The sequence below is a fragment of the Spea bombifrons genome, chromosome 2 (assembly GCF_027358695.1).
Source record: "Spea bombifrons isolate aSpeBom1 chromosome 2, aSpeBom1.2.pri, whole genome shotgun sequence".
Classification (NCBI taxonomy): Eukaryota; Metazoa; Chordata; class Amphibia; order Anura; family Pelobatidae; genus Spea; species Spea bombifrons.
The window spans coordinates 39,406,006-39,425,309 of NC_071088.1; the positions used below are offsets into that span (position 1 = coordinate 39,406,006).

The 19,304-nt window shown below is 39.4% G+C and overlaps 1 protein-coding gene across 1 annotated transcript in view; it reads left to right on the forward strand.

Annotated features, from left to right (window-relative positions):
* The first annotated feature begins 1,853 nt into the window (after positions 1-1,853).
* MOV10 (Mov10 RISC complex RNA helicase) overlaps positions 1,854-19,304 on the forward strand; it is a 33,664-nt gene continuing 16,213 nt past the window's right edge. The window contains exons 1-11 of the mRNA XM_053457585.1: positions 1,854-2,024; positions 5,027-5,123; positions 7,777-7,928; positions 8,403-8,641; positions 9,494-9,740; positions 10,366-10,503; positions 12,010-12,172; positions 14,291-14,445; positions 14,652-14,825; positions 15,457-15,604; positions 16,362-16,523. Coding sequence (XP_053313560.1) covers positions 1,894-2,024; positions 5,027-5,123; positions 7,777-7,928; positions 8,403-8,641; positions 9,494-9,740; positions 10,366-10,503; positions 12,010-12,172; positions 14,291-14,445; positions 14,652-14,825; positions 15,457-15,604; positions 16,362-16,523 — 1,806 coding nt within the window. The 5' untranslated portion in view covers positions 1,854-1,893. The remainder of the gene's footprint in view (positions 2,025-5,026; positions 5,124-7,776; positions 7,929-8,402; positions 8,642-9,493; positions 9,741-10,365; positions 10,504-12,009; positions 12,173-14,290; positions 14,446-14,651; positions 14,826-15,456; positions 15,605-16,361; positions 16,524-19,304) is intronic.

The following is a 19,304-nucleotide window of genomic DNA, read 5'->3' on the forward strand; positions in this document are numbered from 1 at the left end:
CCGACTGCTCTGTTAAATATGCAGGGGTTCATATTTGTCCCCACAAGCTTGTAGGGACTTAATATCAGTCAATGCTGTGCTCCAATGGAACATCAGCATTGAAAGTGTCAATTTTTTAAAAAAATAATAATTTAAAAACTAACAGCACTGACCTGAAAGTCCAGGGTGCTTTCTGGTCAAATGCTGTGAGTTTGGTAACTGCAGCAGTTAAAAACTGCTCTAGAACAAATCAAAAGTGGGCTGATGATCAGATCACTCCTGGCCAATAGGAGTGATCTGATCATTATGGCAGCCCCTGGATGACCCTGCTTTAGAAAGAGAGAGGGGTCATCTAGTGTAATTATGAATTAATAAAAAAAATACATAATTATTACCTCATCACTTGTCAGTGACATTTGAAGTCACTGATTATTGATCGGTCTCCCTGATCAATGTCAGTGGCCCAAACTTGTCAGTTACAAGTGATCTGATAAAAAAAAATTTGAAAAAAGTTTAAAATGTAAATGCGCAAGTTCCAGTTTTGGGTCCACAATTGTTGAGAAACATGACTTATCTATGCATGTGGGGTATCGCTGTACTCGGGGGGGTGTTTCTAAATACAAATTCAAATATTTCATGTACCCAGGGGGAAAAAAACCTGAAATACTCTGGATAGAATGGGTTTGTTAAAAATGAAAAAAAAAATACTGCAATGTTTAGGACAGACTGGAAGTAAAATGGTTAAATCAAAAGTGTTGAAATGCCCCAAGTAAAATACTTTAGGATGTCATCTTTCAAAAAATATATACTTTTCTTTAGCAGTTTTTCTTTTTCTGGCCACTATTCGGGCACAACTCCCAGCATACCACATTTAAAAAAAATCTTGTTTAGAAACAGCGATGCACGTCATTCATATTTAACCCTGTAAGTGCCAAAATAAATGTAAATACCAGGCATATGAGGTGTTTCCAAAACAGGACAAATACCTAAATACACTTTTGGAGGTTCCCCCCCCCCATTTGCACTGGTTATATATAGTTTTTATAGGTGAAACTGTGAAAATAATTCCTTTTTTTTTTCCTATACCCCCCTTTCTTAGATATTTTTCATACTTAATGATGGTATATATATATAAATATATACATATATATATATATATAATTATTATATCAAAAGAAAGCCCTACTTGCGCTGAAAAAAACAACAATATATGATTTGTGTGGGTCCACTAATTGAGAAGAGAGAATTTTCAGTTGAAGAAAGACATTGGAACAAATACAAAAACTGCTCTGGTCTTCTTTTAGCACAAACATGGTAAAAAAATAAAAAAAATCCGGTCCTGAAGGGGTTAAAACAGTTACTATGTGATGAATATTCAACGATGAGGCTGATTTATGAAGGTTGTTGGCAAACATGCAAACAACAAGAAAAAAAAACACTATATGATTGCCTGGGATAGTAAAAAGTTAGATCTTTGAATGAAAACCAAGCATAAAGATAAAAGAGCGGCACATTGCATGTAGAAATATTTGTTATTTTGCTGCTTTTGGGAAGTGGGATCATGTGCATATAAATCATGTATCATGTGAGGTGTGGATCAAGGGATGTCACAACTGGGGTTATGAATAAACTGTAACCAATTGAAATGCAGATTATAATATAGAAAAAACTTGTTAAACATGTTTAAAGGTCATGCTTTCTAGCAGCCATAGAGCAATTGGCCTCTCCACTATTATTACCCAGCAGAGAGTTTCACTTTCATTTCTTCTTTATCCTCCTTAGGTTTTGGTTTTCTTCCCCTCCCTCATTCAGTATATAAAGGATTTTTCTCTTCATTAGAGCACTTCTTCTTACCCTGTCATCTGAAAAAAAAAGCAACATCTACAGGATAAAAAAAGGCCTAGAAGAAAAAAGATGCCAAAATTTACAGTTAAGGAACTAAGATGTTGGGGAGAGAAGTTTCTCCAATACCTGACAGATACTGGGAGAGAAAATGTAGGAGACAAAGAAGAACTAAGACGTATTTATTCAGAATTCAAAAACCGGTGAGACTATATACTTATTATTTATTGATGAAATATTAAATCATATTCTGCAGGTCGTTCATTTTCTTTAAAAGTGAATATATTTTATGTATTAAGTATCCCTTTATAAACTATATAATTATTTTATTTTTATTTTTTTTAAATCAGTTTAATATGTGGGTTAGGGTTTGTACATTTGTTGTTTTAATTTTTTTATTGATTTTAATTTTTTTTTTTACGAACACCTCTTTTGAATGAAAAAATTAACATCAAGTGCAACATCAATGTTTATGTTTTCCTTACAAATTAGTGATAATATGAAATTACATCATATATTTATTTTATTATTAGTTATTTTTTCTGGATATGTGTAAGGATCTATAGTATTCGGGTTTTATAGTCCCCTTGTGAATGGTGTCCGTGTAATTTGTAGGTTACATGCGGACTTATTAATATGATATAATATGTTCTCACATATTTTTGAATATTTCAACATATAAAATGAATCCTAGTGAAAGGGGAAAGGAATATAATAGTGAGTGGATATAGATATTTAGAATTAACGTTGAAGTATGCGAGTATCTAATCAACTGGGGCAAGCATTCATTTTGAAATTTCTTAATTTCGTGAAAGCAATGGTCGCTAGTGTGCACCGAACCTCTGAGGTTCATCAGAAGAAACTGGTTTTCTTCTGTCATAACTTTTACAGTTCACAGTTCTGTCATAACTTTTACAGTTCACTGTTGTGCCATACACATGTATTTTATTGACTTAGTTTCTGGTATTTTTGTACCGTGGTTTTTTAACAATGGACATCCCTCCAAGAACGTTATCAAAATTGGAGTTCTTAAGTCTCAAAAGGCATCCATCCATGACATTAAAGATAGTGCTAGGGCTGTCTTATGGTGAAGTCAAGCGTTTCAAGGACACAGTCAAGCTCAAAATAAAATCAGAACCCGTTTCACGAGTAAAAAATGGAAAAAAAAACCGATGCCATGAACTGACAAAGTGGTGGTTAAGGCCCTGTGGCCCAGTTGCAGGGCAATGAGGAGCATGAGGTGAGACTGGGCAGAGGGCCCTGTCTTTAGGTTTGCATTGGGCCTAAATATTTCTGATGACAGCCCTGCAGTCACGTATCTGAGAAGGATGGCCTGCTTGCCACAAATATATCCATTTAGTTTATTTGTCTAGGAAAATCACCCAAGCCTTATGTTAAGGTCAACCGATAGCTTTTGTCAGGAGACCCTAAATGAAGCTTGTGGTGTTTAGTAGTCAGGCAAAGAGTCACGCAGTGTGAGTCACAACAAAGTTTTCCTTATTCCTGTACAAAAAAAAGGGAGGGACCTCAAACAAAGCAAGTAAAGAATGTATATGAATGTATATTCATTATCCGTCTGTCAGTTTGGATGTGAGAGAGAGACCTTTCCAACTGAAAATATTGGACTGGAATTTCAAGGGTTGCCAGGCACTAAAAACGAAATGAAACGATTTTGCTTGCGGCGAACAAATCTAGTAGTTATGTTAGAACTTGTGAAGTGGATCCATCTGTAGTGTACAACCAGCAATACGTACACATTTCGGTGCACTTTCATACCCCCAACATTTCAAGTGTCCAAAGCGGGACATCTTTTTTGGGTGGTCTGGTCAGGGCATGTAAGAGGCAGGCATAGGGGCCCCATCCACTACGCGCCTTGAGTTGTATTGAAGCAATACGTTGAGATATGATGTCATATTGCAGCACTTTGCCTCAAAACGTGGCATGATCCCTACTGCTCACTAAAGATGAACACAGGGACAAGTTGGTGGGACAGTGTCTGGAAACTGGACATGGTGGTGAATATTGTGGGATTGCTTTTTGTACAGGGAGCAGAGGGTAGATGAAAAGGCTGGTGGCCATTACATTTATCCCCTATATCATCATTGTGGCTGGCAAACAGGCTGCCACTGACATCATTTATATGCTAATGCCATTTAAAGATGAATAAGGGTATAATCTAAGGTACTAAGGTTGGATAATTAGGAGAGCTGTTATGCCACTACAATTCTCATGATTGCCAGCCAGCCGCCACTGCACTCCTTTTCTTTGATGTTACTGGCTAAGCATTATAGGAGTTGTAGATGTTCAACAGATGGAGAGTTGCTCCATCAATCTGCATAGGTCCTAAATTAAACCCAGATTTGCCAGCCGAAATACGGCTCTAAAATATCCTTATTGATTAATATTTCCATTCTAAATTCAATTTGTTTATTCCCTAAAGGGAGCAGAACTAACAGGATAGTTGAATTTCAGCTCCTTGACATCGCTATACATTATGAAGGTCCAATCTCAGGGAGCTTCTGCTGCAGGAAGAGATTGGCTAGCCCTGTGTAATGTATTGTTAAATCAGTAACCTGTCTAAATTCTGCATTATGCAGGGCCAGCTCAGCCCCTTACACTGGAGAATCTTACTAGCGGTAGCCTTTTCAAATGATTAGTGAAGGGCGACAATTACAAACACAATAGTGAATAGACCCTAAAGTGAGAGTTAGGTGCAAAAATACCACTTGTGAACTGCTCAAAGTCATCGTTCAGGTGCTGATAATTAGTGAGCGCAGTGCATTGTGGGAGTCCGTCTTGTGAACAAAAGTTGGTGAATAGCATGTGCCAGAAAGTACTGGGGGGGTCAGTTAGCCCACTGATCAGGCCGGCCACCATGCATTACTCCACAATCGGACAGAGGCCCTGGAACAAGGATTGCATGCTGCATAGGTCTGGGTGTGTGATTGCTGTATAATATATCATTATTAGATTCAGAAATGCAGGTGCCAACACGCAGTCGTTGGAATGAGTCAATTTCAGTATTTTAGATGTTTTCAGATCAATGTGACCCCTTTAGTGTTTCTGGTCCTGTGTATGGTAAGCCTGAAGATCTTCTACCTTCACGAGTATTTTTTATGTTTTGGGTAAGATGCTGGCTGGGTTGAGCAGTCCGTCTTCTTCTTCGTGGAAACTTTAATGGGTTTGTGTGTTTTTCTTTTTGCAGTGATGATCAGAGAAAACCAAGTTTTTCAGCTGCAGTCTATGGCCTTCGGGTTGGCAGGAAGGTTTTGGTAACTTCTAACTCTATTACTTTTAACCAGGTAAGTAATTCCTGGGACGTTCCATAAAAAGTTATGATAAAATGGATTTTACAATTCACACTATAAAGCTCACGTGCTTCTCACTGGCACATGTAAAAAGGCAAGAGCTGCCCTGTGGTATGAATAATTCATATGACAAAAGGAAATTGATTGTTAGACCTTATGAATACTCTAACACTATTAATTAACTACAAAGGGGTTAATAGCATCTCTATACCAAAATGGGTATAATCAATTTTATAGTTGTACATGTATTAAATTAGGGGGGGGAGCCACAGCTGTCAAATTTGGAAAATTAAAATATTATAGCTTTATACAAAATTGTATAAGGTATGTAATAATTATACACGTCATTTATTTTTGTATTTTTTTTTTTTTTTTTTAATATATATAAATATTTAATATATAAAAATATATTAAGCTATTTCAAAGTAACAACTAAAACGATAATAAATCCATGTTTTCCCTTGATTTGAAAAAAAAGAAGTGGTGGACTTGCAGTTCAGTTCTGAATTGGACCTTTTTTTAAAAAAAATAAATAAAAAAAAAAAATTACAAAAAAAGAAATTTTTTTTTCACCTACTGTGGCAAAAAAGGGACCCTAAACATTTAGCAAGTTGTCATAACAGATGGTTATGGTCTCCTAGAAGTAATGTGTTTGTCTGTATAGGTGCGGTCTGTGGTGACATCATACGTCAAAAGTGAGTCACAGTTTTACAGTAGAAAGTTCCTTTTATATCAACTCCCTTAATGTTCCTAAGAATAGAAACCGGGCTTTTTAATTTTTATTTTTTTTATTGTGTGCAAAACATAAAATGCAACAGATGATGAGTGAACTTTCGGTAAAACAGGAAGAAAATGGATTTGCGAAGAGAGCACGCAGGTTACGCACCAGTAATATGCAAGCTCTAAAGAGAAACATTTTCTCCACCCTTTTATATCTTTACCCTGAAAAGGTCGGGCTTCCCTATTTGCGCATGCGGGCGGTTTCAAGCATCTTGGGGCTAGTTTCAAGGCTATAGGGGCAGTTCCATAGACTCCAAAGAATGCGAAGGCCTCTTATAATAATATAATATATATAACATAATAAATAACATCTTTATCTCCTTTTTGGCCGTGTTTTACACTTCATATGAAGCTGTAAGTTCTATTTAGCCTATTTGCCATTTTACAAAATGCTCCATTTTGTTGTTTAGTATATTACATAAACTTGTGTAATGATGTTTGCATTAAAATGGCTATATATAATGTGTGTGTGTGTGTGTGTGTGTGTGTATATAATTGTGTGTGGGTATTTTTTTTTAGGTTTTATATCAGGAAACTGAGTAGTAGATGCATTGAATAACCTTCCAGCAGAAGTGGGATAGGCACAAGGCTATCCTAGATTTAAGATAAATCCATAGACTAAAGAAAATTATTCAGAAATCGGGCCGACTGGTTCTTATCTGCCAGCACATTCTATGTTTCTGTTTAAATGTAATATGTCTATACCATAATGTCATAGAATCTGTTGGTTCCCAGTAAGTGTAATATAATGCCAGTTGTTGTTGATTGATCGATATCTTTTTGTAAGGGTTGCTGAGCAGTACTACCCTACATCATTTCATGTGCTCTAATTTTAACCCCTTTAGTTTTGGCATTGTAAGTCCTGGGGCTTTTTTTTTTTTTTTTTTTTTTAAGAGCGAGAGAGAGTTTTCTTTCGATACCATAATTACATGATTAGCCAGAAGTTCAGTAATTTTTAGATGAAATTTAAAAAAACAAAACAACCCCCCCCCCCCCAAAATTTTCTTCTCTGAATCCTTGTGAAATTATATTATTATTATTAAATGGACAGGAATGCCCTTAAAATGTAACAATTCAATCCTGATTTTGGAAATGCAAAAATGTATATGGAATGTCCATATTTTCCCAGTAGTTATAGGGTATATGTGAATTTTTACAATTAGAATGCTGAGTTTGCAAATTATTTATATATATATATATATATATATAATGTGTGTGTGTTTTTTTGCAAACATTTCTGTGTTGCTTATGATTTTTTCCACAAAAATCCAGCCAAAATTGGTTTGCTGTATCTCCATCTTACAGAAAGACCCCACTTACATAGGGTTTTGCGGGTTTTTTTTTTTGTTTGTTGGCCATTTGCAGGACAAGAAACTATTGATAGAATTTGTGCCAATTCAACACCCCCCCCACCAAAAAAAAAATTTCTATAAGTTCTGGGGTACTATAATAGTCTACCCAGTGGCGGCAGGCTTTATTCAGATGGGGCAAGAGGAAGTCCCCTCACCATCTTGCCACTTGTGGTTAGTGAGTCTGGGCATCCAGGGGGATCTTTCCCCTCGTAGATTGTGAATGAGACGGTATATCCCGTGACACTTTCATAAAGCTTGTCAAACTTTACCCCATACCTAGACCGCTTTGTGGGGGTATACAGTCTACAGCTAAAATGATAAATTAAGAATTGGGATGGGGCGGGAGGTGGTGGCTCCATCAACTTCTCTAGTTCTGAATAATGTTCTTGTGAAATGTTTGGAAAGTGGTCTTCTCTCCACCGCAGCTTATGGAACAGTGCTTTTTATGGGGGATTGTCCTTCTTTATTAGCTTTGTAATTCTTTCTGTCTTTTGTTTTATTGTTTATGGTGGTAGCTTGTGACAAAACCAGTGTTACTTACTGATCAATATGTGGCTGAGAGGAGAGATCGAAAACAAGAATTCCTATCGGTGCCGCTTTCTGGCAATGGCGTCAACTGTAGTAAAGGACAAGCTAGAAAGATAATTCGGTGGATGAAGCAAAACAGGTGCGTGGACCGTACAGAGATATGGTTAAAGCAACATTTCAATAATTATTACGCGCCAACAAATTACGCAGCGCTGTACAATGGGGCAGTTAACACACACACACACACACACAACAAATATACAATAATGTATACAGATACATCAGGAGTTGAGAACCCTGCCCGTAAGCTTTGCCGTCCAGCCTTATGGTACTCTTACACAAACTTCCTGGCAAGAATGGTGGGCTATCGAGGGCCATGCTCATGGGCTTACAGTCTGAGGGAATAGTATGGGTAAGAGGAAGCAGTAGCTCTCTTGTAGCCATAATTAGGACTAAGTGGTAAATGAAATGAACCGGTGGGTGGATGTGCTAGTTCTTGCCTCCTGATTGTGACTAGCAGAGGGTGTTGTGGGGTTCCAGGAAAGCTACAAGAAGAGAGAGCGCCAGTCTTAATGCTACTGCTTATTTTATTTATTTATTTATTTCCCTTTAGGTCCAAATTCATCGGTGACAATGTTGAGATTGCCATAGACTCAGATTATGACCTGAATGAAGGGAAAATCCGTATTAAATTGGCACCAAATGAGCCCCAAACATTTCCAATCCGCATTAAGAATAATTCTCATAACCCGGTGACTCTTGTTCAGTATAAAGTGTTGCGTCGAATGAAGGTCTTCTCATTCACAGACGATTTCAGTGTGTCCAAGTCCAAGCCTTTAGTGCTGAAACCAGGTAAAAATGCTTTTTCATATATACCAGGGTATGTGTGTATGTGTATGTATGTATGTATGTGTATAAATATACCTGGCTGATATATTTTGTGTGTTTTTTTTTATTTGTTTGTCTAGATCTCTCATTTTTTTTCTAAAACATATATGGCTCCTGATGCACACTTTAAACCAGAGGTGGCAATAGGTAGCTGGGATAGGGGACTACAGCTCCCATGATGCTTAGCTGGTTTATGGATTGCGAATCATCAGAGTTGTAGTTCCACAATATCTGTGGAACCTCTGGTTATCTACCATTCTCTAAAGCATTTACAGAAAGATTATTTGAATACCTTGCAAACTCTGATCCATTAAGTTAAAGATGCGAATTCCTTAGACCTGACAAAATGCAGCAGGAACTTAAGTACAGAAATTAAATTTTTTGCTGAATACTCAAGTCTCAAATCTGTAAGTTCTCGGTTCAGACCACACAATAAGTTCCTAAAATACACTTATATTTAAATACATATATATTAGTACATTTATTTTATTTTGCAGTGTTCTTGGCTTTCATTGACATTTGACAGTACTTACAAGTCAACTGTACATTGTGACAACTTGTAAAACAAGTAACTGAGGGAGTGTCAAGGGCACCAGCAAAAGTTATTTTGGGTCATACTATTATTTTTTTTCTTTGAGGGGAGGGGCTGAAAATAAGACAAAGTGGGTGTTGAATTACTAAGGAAAGAGCAGGGTGTATCATAGTCTGTCGGATGTCAAAATGTTGAGGTTTTTATATAAAGAAAATCTCATTAAGATGTTGTGTGTGTGTGTGTTAACATAACAGTACTAGTCATGATTTCTTATACTCTTTCAGGTGATATTTACCATATCCATGTTCGTTGTTCAACGGCCTACTATGGATATTTCCCAGTTACAATGGTGTTTGAATTCCTGAGAGAAAGTGATGCACCCAATGGCTTTTTTATTGGGCGATTTCTATCTGTTGTGTCTAACAGTAGATTATATGATGACCTGGCTCCAACATCAAGCTACGTACCGTACCAAAGAGACCTACTGAAACCAACTGTGAGGACTGAAGATGAGGGGTTCCCACCAGATAAGTAAGAGAACTGTAAAATTAGCCATTTGTATATGTTCTAGTTTGGTTGTCTTAGCCCGATAGTCTTAGTATGCTAAAGAGTCAGGGTCTAGACTAGTCTGTGGTAAATACAATGGCTTAGTATTAAACGCCCAGCTGGACACGCTGATGAAAGTCTATAGAGGAACAGACTTTATGATCATTGCCATAAAGAATCTGCTCACGGTAGTGTTTGAGCTGGGAAAGTCATATTGGTCTGTAGATAAAGGAAATTCACTGGAATTTAACTGAATAAAACCAAACTAACAGTGACTAACTAGTCCAAGTTTAACTGATGGCCTGTTATGGTCCTCCTCTTGTCTGGGAAAACACCATAGTCCCTTTCTGTTTTGAATATATATATATATATATATATATATATATATATATATATATATATATATATATATATATATATATATATATATAGTAGTTGTTACCCGAATATAAATGCGTTATTTGTTGGTGGGGCAGCGTAGGGTCACTGGAATGTGTCTCACTGGTGCACAAAAAACATTTACTTTGCTCAGAGTAAATAATTTTTTTTTTTTTTTGTTTTTTTTCCTTTCTATTTGCAACTCTACTCCACCAACTCTATATATTTTCAGCTCCCTGAAGTATGAATTAGAACGAAAGATTCCACTTGGAGATTCCACTCCTCCTAACCATCTGAGGAACAGCATCCGTGCAGGAGTGTTCTCCAAAACAGGACCACGTACAGTGTTCCCAGCAGATGCTCAGGACAGGTAAATTAAAGGTCCTTTCCAGTCCAACTTTTGTGTTCAATGTATAGTGGAGTCCATTTTGCATGGAGCTTTTTTTTCCAGTATTAAACCAGTAAATGCACTCATTAGCATAATTAAAATAGAGAAAACTCTTAACGTCTCTATTATTATTATTTTTTTATTTATTTTTTTTATTTTTTTTTTTTAATTGTTCTACCATGTTTCCAAAAACCTAATGTTATTCAGGAAACCAGACTTTCTATGGAGGTATGATCTGACTGCCTTTCAATCTGCAGCCTTTCCTTAGGTCAGTTGCCACAAGATAAAATTGATATGGTGAAATAAACCATTTCGTTTTTTTGTAGTTTAACCATTAACTGCTATTTTTAATACTAGATGTTGGTACCCACAATGCATCCCTAAATATACCAAAATGCAGAACAGGACAAAGTGGGACAAAAGTAAATTGCGCACGGAGCCCTCTCTTTGTGGGTGAAGCTTTTATTCCTACCGTAGTACCGTATTTGCTCGATTATAAGACAAGGTTTTTTTCAGAGCAGATGCTCTGAAAAATACCCCTCTTCTTATAATCAGACCTCAAATAGAGACTGAGACCAAGCGCTGCGGGGGACCTGGATCCTCCTGTCTGGTACCCCCCCCCCCCAAACTTACAAACTGACTCCCCTGCGTCCATCGTGTATGCGCGATGGATGCAGACAACCCCCACTGCTAACCGCACCTCCTTCCGGCTGCAGCGGAAGTTGCCTACGCGAATCGCGTATACCTCTACCCGCTGCCTGGACAACACACCGGTAAGTTGGGGGGGGTTGTTAAGTGGGGGGCATAAGGCATTTCTGTAGGCACAGTGCTCTATGATATGCCTTTTAACCCCCTTTATGCCACTCTGCCTCCAGAAATGCCTTTTAACCCTCTATACGCCACTCTGCCTCCTGAAGTGCCTTATACCTCCCTATATGCCACTCTGCCCCATAATATGCCTTTTAACCCCCTAAATACCAGAGTGGCATATAGGGGTATAAGGAATTTCTGGAGGCAGGGTGGCACATAGGGGGTCAAAAGGCATATCATTGGGCACAGTGGCATATAGGGGATTAAAAGGCAAACCATGAGGCACAGTGGCATTTCGAGGGTTAAAAGGCATATCATGGGGCACAGTGGCATATAGGGGGTATAAGGCATTTCTGGGGCACAGTGGCAAGCCTGGGGGCAGATGTGCATAACTGGGGGGCAGGTTGGAAAATAAAAGGAAATAAAAACAAAATATTTTTCTCAATCATAGCTTTTAAGAAAAATAAAAAAATGGCTTACATAATTTATGTAAACTAACATTTACTAGTAAAACTTATTTCCTATAGGGTTGTCTTCAGGCTTTTTCTTTCTTTCTTTCCTAAATTAATATTCAGATTTTGGGGGGTCGTCTTATATTCGAGCAAATACTGTAGTATGGTGTCACCTACATGTTTGGAAATGAAATTGAATTTTTGTTTCCATTCTCTCCTCTATCAGGAATCTCCTATCTAGTGCCCTGAACTTCAGCAACTATGATAAGCGGTTCAGTTTGCTGCTACACCTCGAGGAGATACAGATGGAGATAGATATCAGAAAATATGATAAAACAGGGGAGCAAATGGAATGTGATCCAAGGAACAAACGGCTTCTGCTTCTTCATGTGAGCATGTATATGTGGCTTGTTTTATTATAGTGACCTCAAAGGCATCACATATAAAGATGCCTACATATAAAAACACTATAGTGTACCATGCAAATAGTAATTTACCATAGAGTTAATCTTGATTCAAAGTTATAGAATACGTTTCCACCATAAACTTTTAAGGACAAAACTAACAAAAAAATAAACATTTAGAAGACATTGTTGACAGATGACCATAACACGGTGTGGTCCTTAAGAAGCATTTTGAAAATTTGCCTTGGGTCACATGTAGGGCTGCAACTAACGATTATTTTAATAATCGATTAGTTGGCCGATTATTTTTTCGATTAATCGATTAATCGGAAAAAAAAAATGAATGTAAATTTTTCATTTATTTAAAATAATTTACTAAACAAATGATGTTAAATACAAACAGCAGAATAAAAAAACTTTGATAATACATTTCTTGTCTTTATTTCCCAACCAGCCCCCCAATATATGCACATTTGAGCCCAGGCTTGCTACGCTGCCTCCCAGACATGCCATGCTGCCCCCCCACATATGCCACGCTGCCTACCACAGCACTCCGCGCTGCCTCCCACATATGCCACTCCACGCTGCCTCCCACATATGCCACTCCACGCTGCCTCCCACATATGCCACTCCACGCTGCCTCCCACATCTGCCACGCCACGCTGCCTCCCACATCTGCCACTCCACTCTACCCCCCACATGCCACTGTGCCTGATACGCCTTATACCCCCTGAAACACCACTCCATCCTCCCCAGACATGCCACCCTGCCCTCCCCACATATGCCACGCCATGCTGCCTCCCACATCTGCCACTCCACAATGCCTCCCACATCTGCCACTCCACGCTGCCTCCCACATCTGCCACTCCACGCTGCCTCCCACATCTGCCACTGTGCCTGATACGCCTTATATCCCCTGATACCCCACTCCATCCTCCCCAGACATGCCACCCTGCCTCCCAGACATGCCACTTCTCTACCCCCAGATATGCCACTCTACCCCCAAATATGCCTTATACACCCTGATACACCACTCCGTCCTCCCCAGACATGCCACACTGCCCTCCCCACATATGCCTTATATACTGTATATGCCTTATACCCCCAGATATGTCACTTCACTGCCCCCAGGATTTAGATTCTCCTAAATTAACCCTAAACTCCCCATTAACCATAACTGCCCCTAAATTAACCCTTAACACCCCCTTAACCACAGCATCCCCTAAATTAACCCTAAAGACCCCATCAACCACAGCATCCCCTAAATTAACCCTAAACACACCATTAACCACAACTGCCTCAAATTAACCCCAAACACCCCATTAACCACAGCTGCTCCTAAATTAACCCTAAACACCCTATTAACATAACTGCCCCTAAATGAACCCTAAACACCCAATTAACCATAACTGCCCCTAAATTAACCCTAAACACCCCACTAACCATAACTGCCCCTAAATTAACCCCCACCTCCCCTAACTTTCAGTAGCCCAAATATATAGCCCAAATATATATGTAGCCCAAATATATATATATATTACATACATATATATATATACACACACATTATATATATATATATATATATATATATATATATATATATATAACACACATACACATTATATATATATATATATATATATATATATATATATATATATATATATATATATATATATATATATATATACACACACATATACTTACAGTTAGATGAGTGTCACAGCCATGTGGTTCTGGCCTGGAGAAGGAAGGGGCGGGGCCAGTTGTCACAGTGATTACAGGGAGGGGGAGTAAGAAGGAGCTGCTGCTGTGAGACGGTGAGTCAGACTAAACGGATTATATAATGAGGGGGATTTTTCAGAGCGTTTGCTCTGAAAAAACCCTCATTTTATAATCGATAATAATCGATTCAACTAATCGATAATGAAATTCGTTGCCAACGAATTTCATTATCGATTATTATCGATTTTATCGATTAGTTGTTGCAGCCCTAGTCACATGTATAATATATATTTTGTATAATTTCGTGCCAAACTGAAAAGGAACACAGAATAGGAAGCATTGTCTCCCCGCTTTATTCTTGTATTTTGCTCGCAGGTACCTGGTGTTGCGGAGAGCAGGCCTTCAGTATTACGGGGAGATCACCTTTTTGTTTGCCTTTCTGACGAGCGCACAAATCCCGCCGCTATCAACTACAAGGGCTACGTGCATGGAGTTGAACTGGAGAAAGTCAGACTGGGGTTCTCCGTCAAGTAAGTTCTTCCTATGATTCAAGGCAAAGAATACACGTGTCCATAGAGATCATAAGATATCACAAAAAGTTTAGCGCCAGCAGTAAAACTTTAGGTGCCATGGTAGCTATCTTCTGGGATTTCCGGGGAGGGTCTATGAGTGATTTATATGGATCAATCTAAATCTTCTTGCTAATTGTTTTTTTTTTCTCCCTTTCATTATGTAGCCTTTTAAAAAGATTTGTAACAGGCTTGAAATTTGATGTCATGTTTACATTTAATCGACTACCGCTAAAAGTTCAGCACAGAGCTGTTAGCCTGGCTAAATCGTCCAACATTGAGCAATTTCTGTTTCCAACATCTTCCTATGGGCAAGCAGTCACCGATACAGAAAGGCTAACGTAAGTCTGCACAATGTAAACGTTTTTTGGGGGGGGGGGGTTGGCATACTGAATACTAATTGTTGGACAAAGTGGTAAAAGACAAGCAATCGGTAAGGTAATACCTCCCAAGCATCTAACTTAGTTTTGTTTTTTTTTGCATGATTAATAAGGAAGATCAGCCAAGCCCCTCATTATGTGATAGATATTATACCTATGCTATCATTTCTTCCGTTCCCGCATCATCTTTATCCAAGCCGCTTCTTATGTAAGGCTACTCCATGTATAAATCACCCTCTGGGGGGGGGGAGTAGTTCTGGTGAACCTTTTTATGAAAAATAAAATTTACTGTTCCCAACACCCGCCCTATAAGGGAATATCCATATTAATGTAGCCTGCAGAACCCCCCACCCCATGCATTAGAAAAAGGATTACATGTAAGTTTTAAAGGGAGCACAGGCTCATGTCAAGGGCTGTCCTAATGGGAGTCCTTGGTTATCTGGTTCGCATGGTCCCCTAGATTAAAGGCCGAACACAAGCAATTGTTACACTGTCCACCATTAACATATTTATTGGTTCTTTAAAAGACCTCTTTAAGCTGCACATTTATTGTGGTGGTTTTTATTTTTTTCCTTCCTTCAATGTTGTCTAGCCTTTATGACCGAAGTCTTGAGACCAACAAAGAACAGTACAATGCAGTAAAGCAGATTGTGGGTGGATTATCTAGGCCTGCTCCTTACCTCATCTTTGGCCCACCAGGAACTGGAAAAACAGTCACCTTGGTTGAAGCGATCAAACAGGTAAGAGCCTTAAGAGTAAGTGGTTTTTCTGTTTTAAAATAATATAATTAGAAGGTAAAATAACTAATAGCCCTAAATTACAGGCATTGATTAGTATTATTTTTTTATGGGCTTTTTCTCTTTTCCATGATAACTAACACCAGCCATTGTTAAACTGCAGTTCCCCTGATGTTTAGTTCCTGCCCAAAGATCATGGGACACATCGGCATATTCTGTGTTGGCAAGTACGGAGAGGGTTGTAGCACCTGTGCCACACTACTGGGGGATCTCTGGTGTTCTGCTCGCTCAATGGGCTAGTTGGAAAGATCAGAGTTCTCCCTTGTAATTGCACTATGGAGAGCCATGCCTAGATAGCACATCTTCTGTAACACCTTCTCCAATCCGCACTGTCTGTAGTGGTAGAGATCCGAGGGGTGTCTTGTGTTGTGGACACGTAGCGTGAGGACCTGCATTCATGTAACGCCTAGGGCGGCTTCACAGTTTACTCAGGCCTAGGGTGGCCCATTAAGTAGAGCTACTACAGTATATTTTGTGTTCTGTCCTAGCGTTATCTGTAGAATATAGCTCGAAGGGTTTTATGTGTGAAAAGACGTGAATTTGTGTACATGTGACTGTAGAACAAAATAAAGCCAGTAGTACAGGATGCTTATTTTTGCTATGTTACTAATTTTTACTGCGAGGAAAAATATCCCCCCCCCCTGCTAATTATGGATATATGCCTTCATCTTGACAACCGCCCCTGCTTTTGTTTGTGCAGGTTTTAAAATGCATTCCTACGTCCCACGTTCTGGCATGTGCCCCTTCTAACAGCGCAGCCGACCTGATCTGCCAGCGTCTGATGAAACACGTGGACAAGAAGGGCATTTACAGAATTTTAGCCAGCAGCAGAGAATTCCGCACTGTGCCAGAAGACATCAAGGTAGATATCCAAAAGAATAATAAAGGGTTGACTATTTATTGGATATATTGTGATTGATCAGTATATTAATAATCTGCCAGGTAGAAATGTACTGTTTATACATATAGCTTTTACTACATGGCCTATTCAGTGTATACTAGGGCTGAAACTAACGATTATTTTAATAATCGATTAGTTGGCCGATTATTTTTTCGATTAATCGCATAAAAAAAATGAATGTAAATTTTTCATTTATTTAAAATAATTTACTAAACAAATGATGTTAAATACAAACCGCAGAATAAAAAAAACTTTGATAATAAATTTCTTGTCTTTATTTCCCAACCAGCCCCCCAATATATGCACATTTGAGCCCAGGCTTGCTACGCTGCCTCCCAGACATGCCATGCTGCCCCCCCACATATGCCACGCTGCCTACCACAGCACTCCACGCTGCCTCCCACATATACCACACCACGCTGCCTCCCACATCTGCCACTCCACGCTGCCTCCCACATATGCCACTCCACGCTGCCTCCCACATCTGCCACTCCACAATGCCTCCCACATATGCCACGCTGCCTCCCACATCTGCCACTCCACGCTGCCTCCCACATCTGCCACTGTGCCTGATACGCCTTATATCCCCTGATACCCCACTCCATCCTCCCCAGACATGCCACCCTGCCTCCCAGACATGCCACTTCTCTACCCCCAGATATGCCACTCTACCCCCAGATATGCCTTATACCCCCTGAAACACCACTCCGTCCTCCCCAGACATGCCACACTGCCCTCCCCACATATGCCACGCCATGCTGCCTCCCACATCTGCCACTCCACAATGCCTCCCACATCTGCCACTCCACGCTGCCTCCCACATCTGCCACTCCACGCTGCCTCCCACCTATACCACTGTGCCTGATACGCCTTATATCCCCTGATACCCCACTCCATCCTCCCCAGACATGCCACCCTGCCTCCCAGACATGCCACTTCTCTACCCCCAGATATGCCACTCTACCCCCAGATATGCCTTATACCCCCTGAAACACCACTCCGTCCTCCCCAGACATGCCACACTGCCCTCCCCACATATGCCACGCCATGCTGCCTCCCACATCTGCCACTCCACAATGCCTCTCACATCTGCCACTCCACGCTGCCTCCCACATCTGCCACTCCACGCTGCCTCCCACCTATACCACTGTGCCTGATACGCCTTATATCCCCTGATACCCCACTCCATCCTCCCCAGACATGCCACTTCTCTACCCCCAGATATGCCACTCTACCCCCAGATATGCCTTATACACCCTGATACACCACTCCGTCCTCCCCAGACATGCCACACTGCCCTCCCCACATATGCCTTATATACTGTATATGCCTTATACCCCCAGATATGTCACTTCACTGCCCCCAGGATTTAGATTCCCCTAAATTAACCCTAAACTCCCCATTAACCATAACTGCCCCTAAATTAACCCTTAACACCCCCTTAACCACAGCATCCCCTAAATTAACCCTAAAGACCCCATCAACCACAGCATCCCCTAAATTAACCCTAAACACACCATTAACCGCAACTGCCTCAAATTAACCCCAAACACCCCATTAACCACAGCTGCTCCTAAATTAACCCTAAACACCCTATTAACATAACTGCCCCTAAATTAACCCTAAACACCCCACTAACCATAACTGCCCCTAAATTAACCCTTAACACCCCCTTAACCACAGCATCCCCTAAATTAACCCTAAAGACCCCATCAACCACAGCATCCCCTAAATTAACCCTAAACACACCATTAACCGCAACTGCCTCAAATTAACCCCAGACACCCCATTAACCACAGCTGCTCCTAAATTAACCCTAAACACCCTATTAACATAACTGCCCCTAAATTAACCCTAAACACCCCACTAACCATAACTGCCCCTAAATTAACCCCCACCTCCCCTAACTTTCAGTAGCCCAAATATATATATATATATATATATATATATATATATATATATATATACATGTACATGTACATATACTTACAGTTAGATGAGTGTCACAGCCATGTGGTTCTGGCCTGGAGAAGGAAGGGGCGGGGCCAGTTGTCACAGTGATTACAGGGAGGGGGAGTAAGTAGGAGCTGCTGCTGTGAGACGGTGAGTCAGACTAAACGGATTATATAATGAGGGGGATTTTTCAGAGCGTTTGCTCTGAAAAAACCCTCATTTTATAATCGATAATAATCGATTCAACTAATCGATAATGAAATTCGTTGCCAACGAATTTCATTATCGATTATTATCGATTTTATCGATTAGTTGTTGCAGCCCTAGTGTATACACAAACTTTTACTGGTCTTCCTCCATAACTTGAATGAAAAGGCATTACCTGTTTTCCTACTAAGCTCTCAGATGTCGGCAGCAAAACCCTACCACGTTTATTTTTAATATATATATATATATATATATTTTTTTTTTTTTTCCTTCTTTCCCATCGGGAACAAGAATCCCTGTTTTTCTGATCATTTATTTTAAGTTGTGAAGGAGAACTAGGATTTATAACTTGATGTAACTCTAAATTACCATCCTTAAAAGGAGACCACAAAATACCCATTAAGTGGATATATCAAGATACTGTTTAATGTTTGACTTGTTACCTTTGAAGAAGCTGCTCTCTAGTGGCAAAAGGTGTTTTTTTGTTTTTGTTTTTTTTTTATTCTCTCCCCGTAAAATATTGTATCCAAATATTTTATAAATGTAAATATAACTATTTAAATATTTTTATTAACTTTTCAT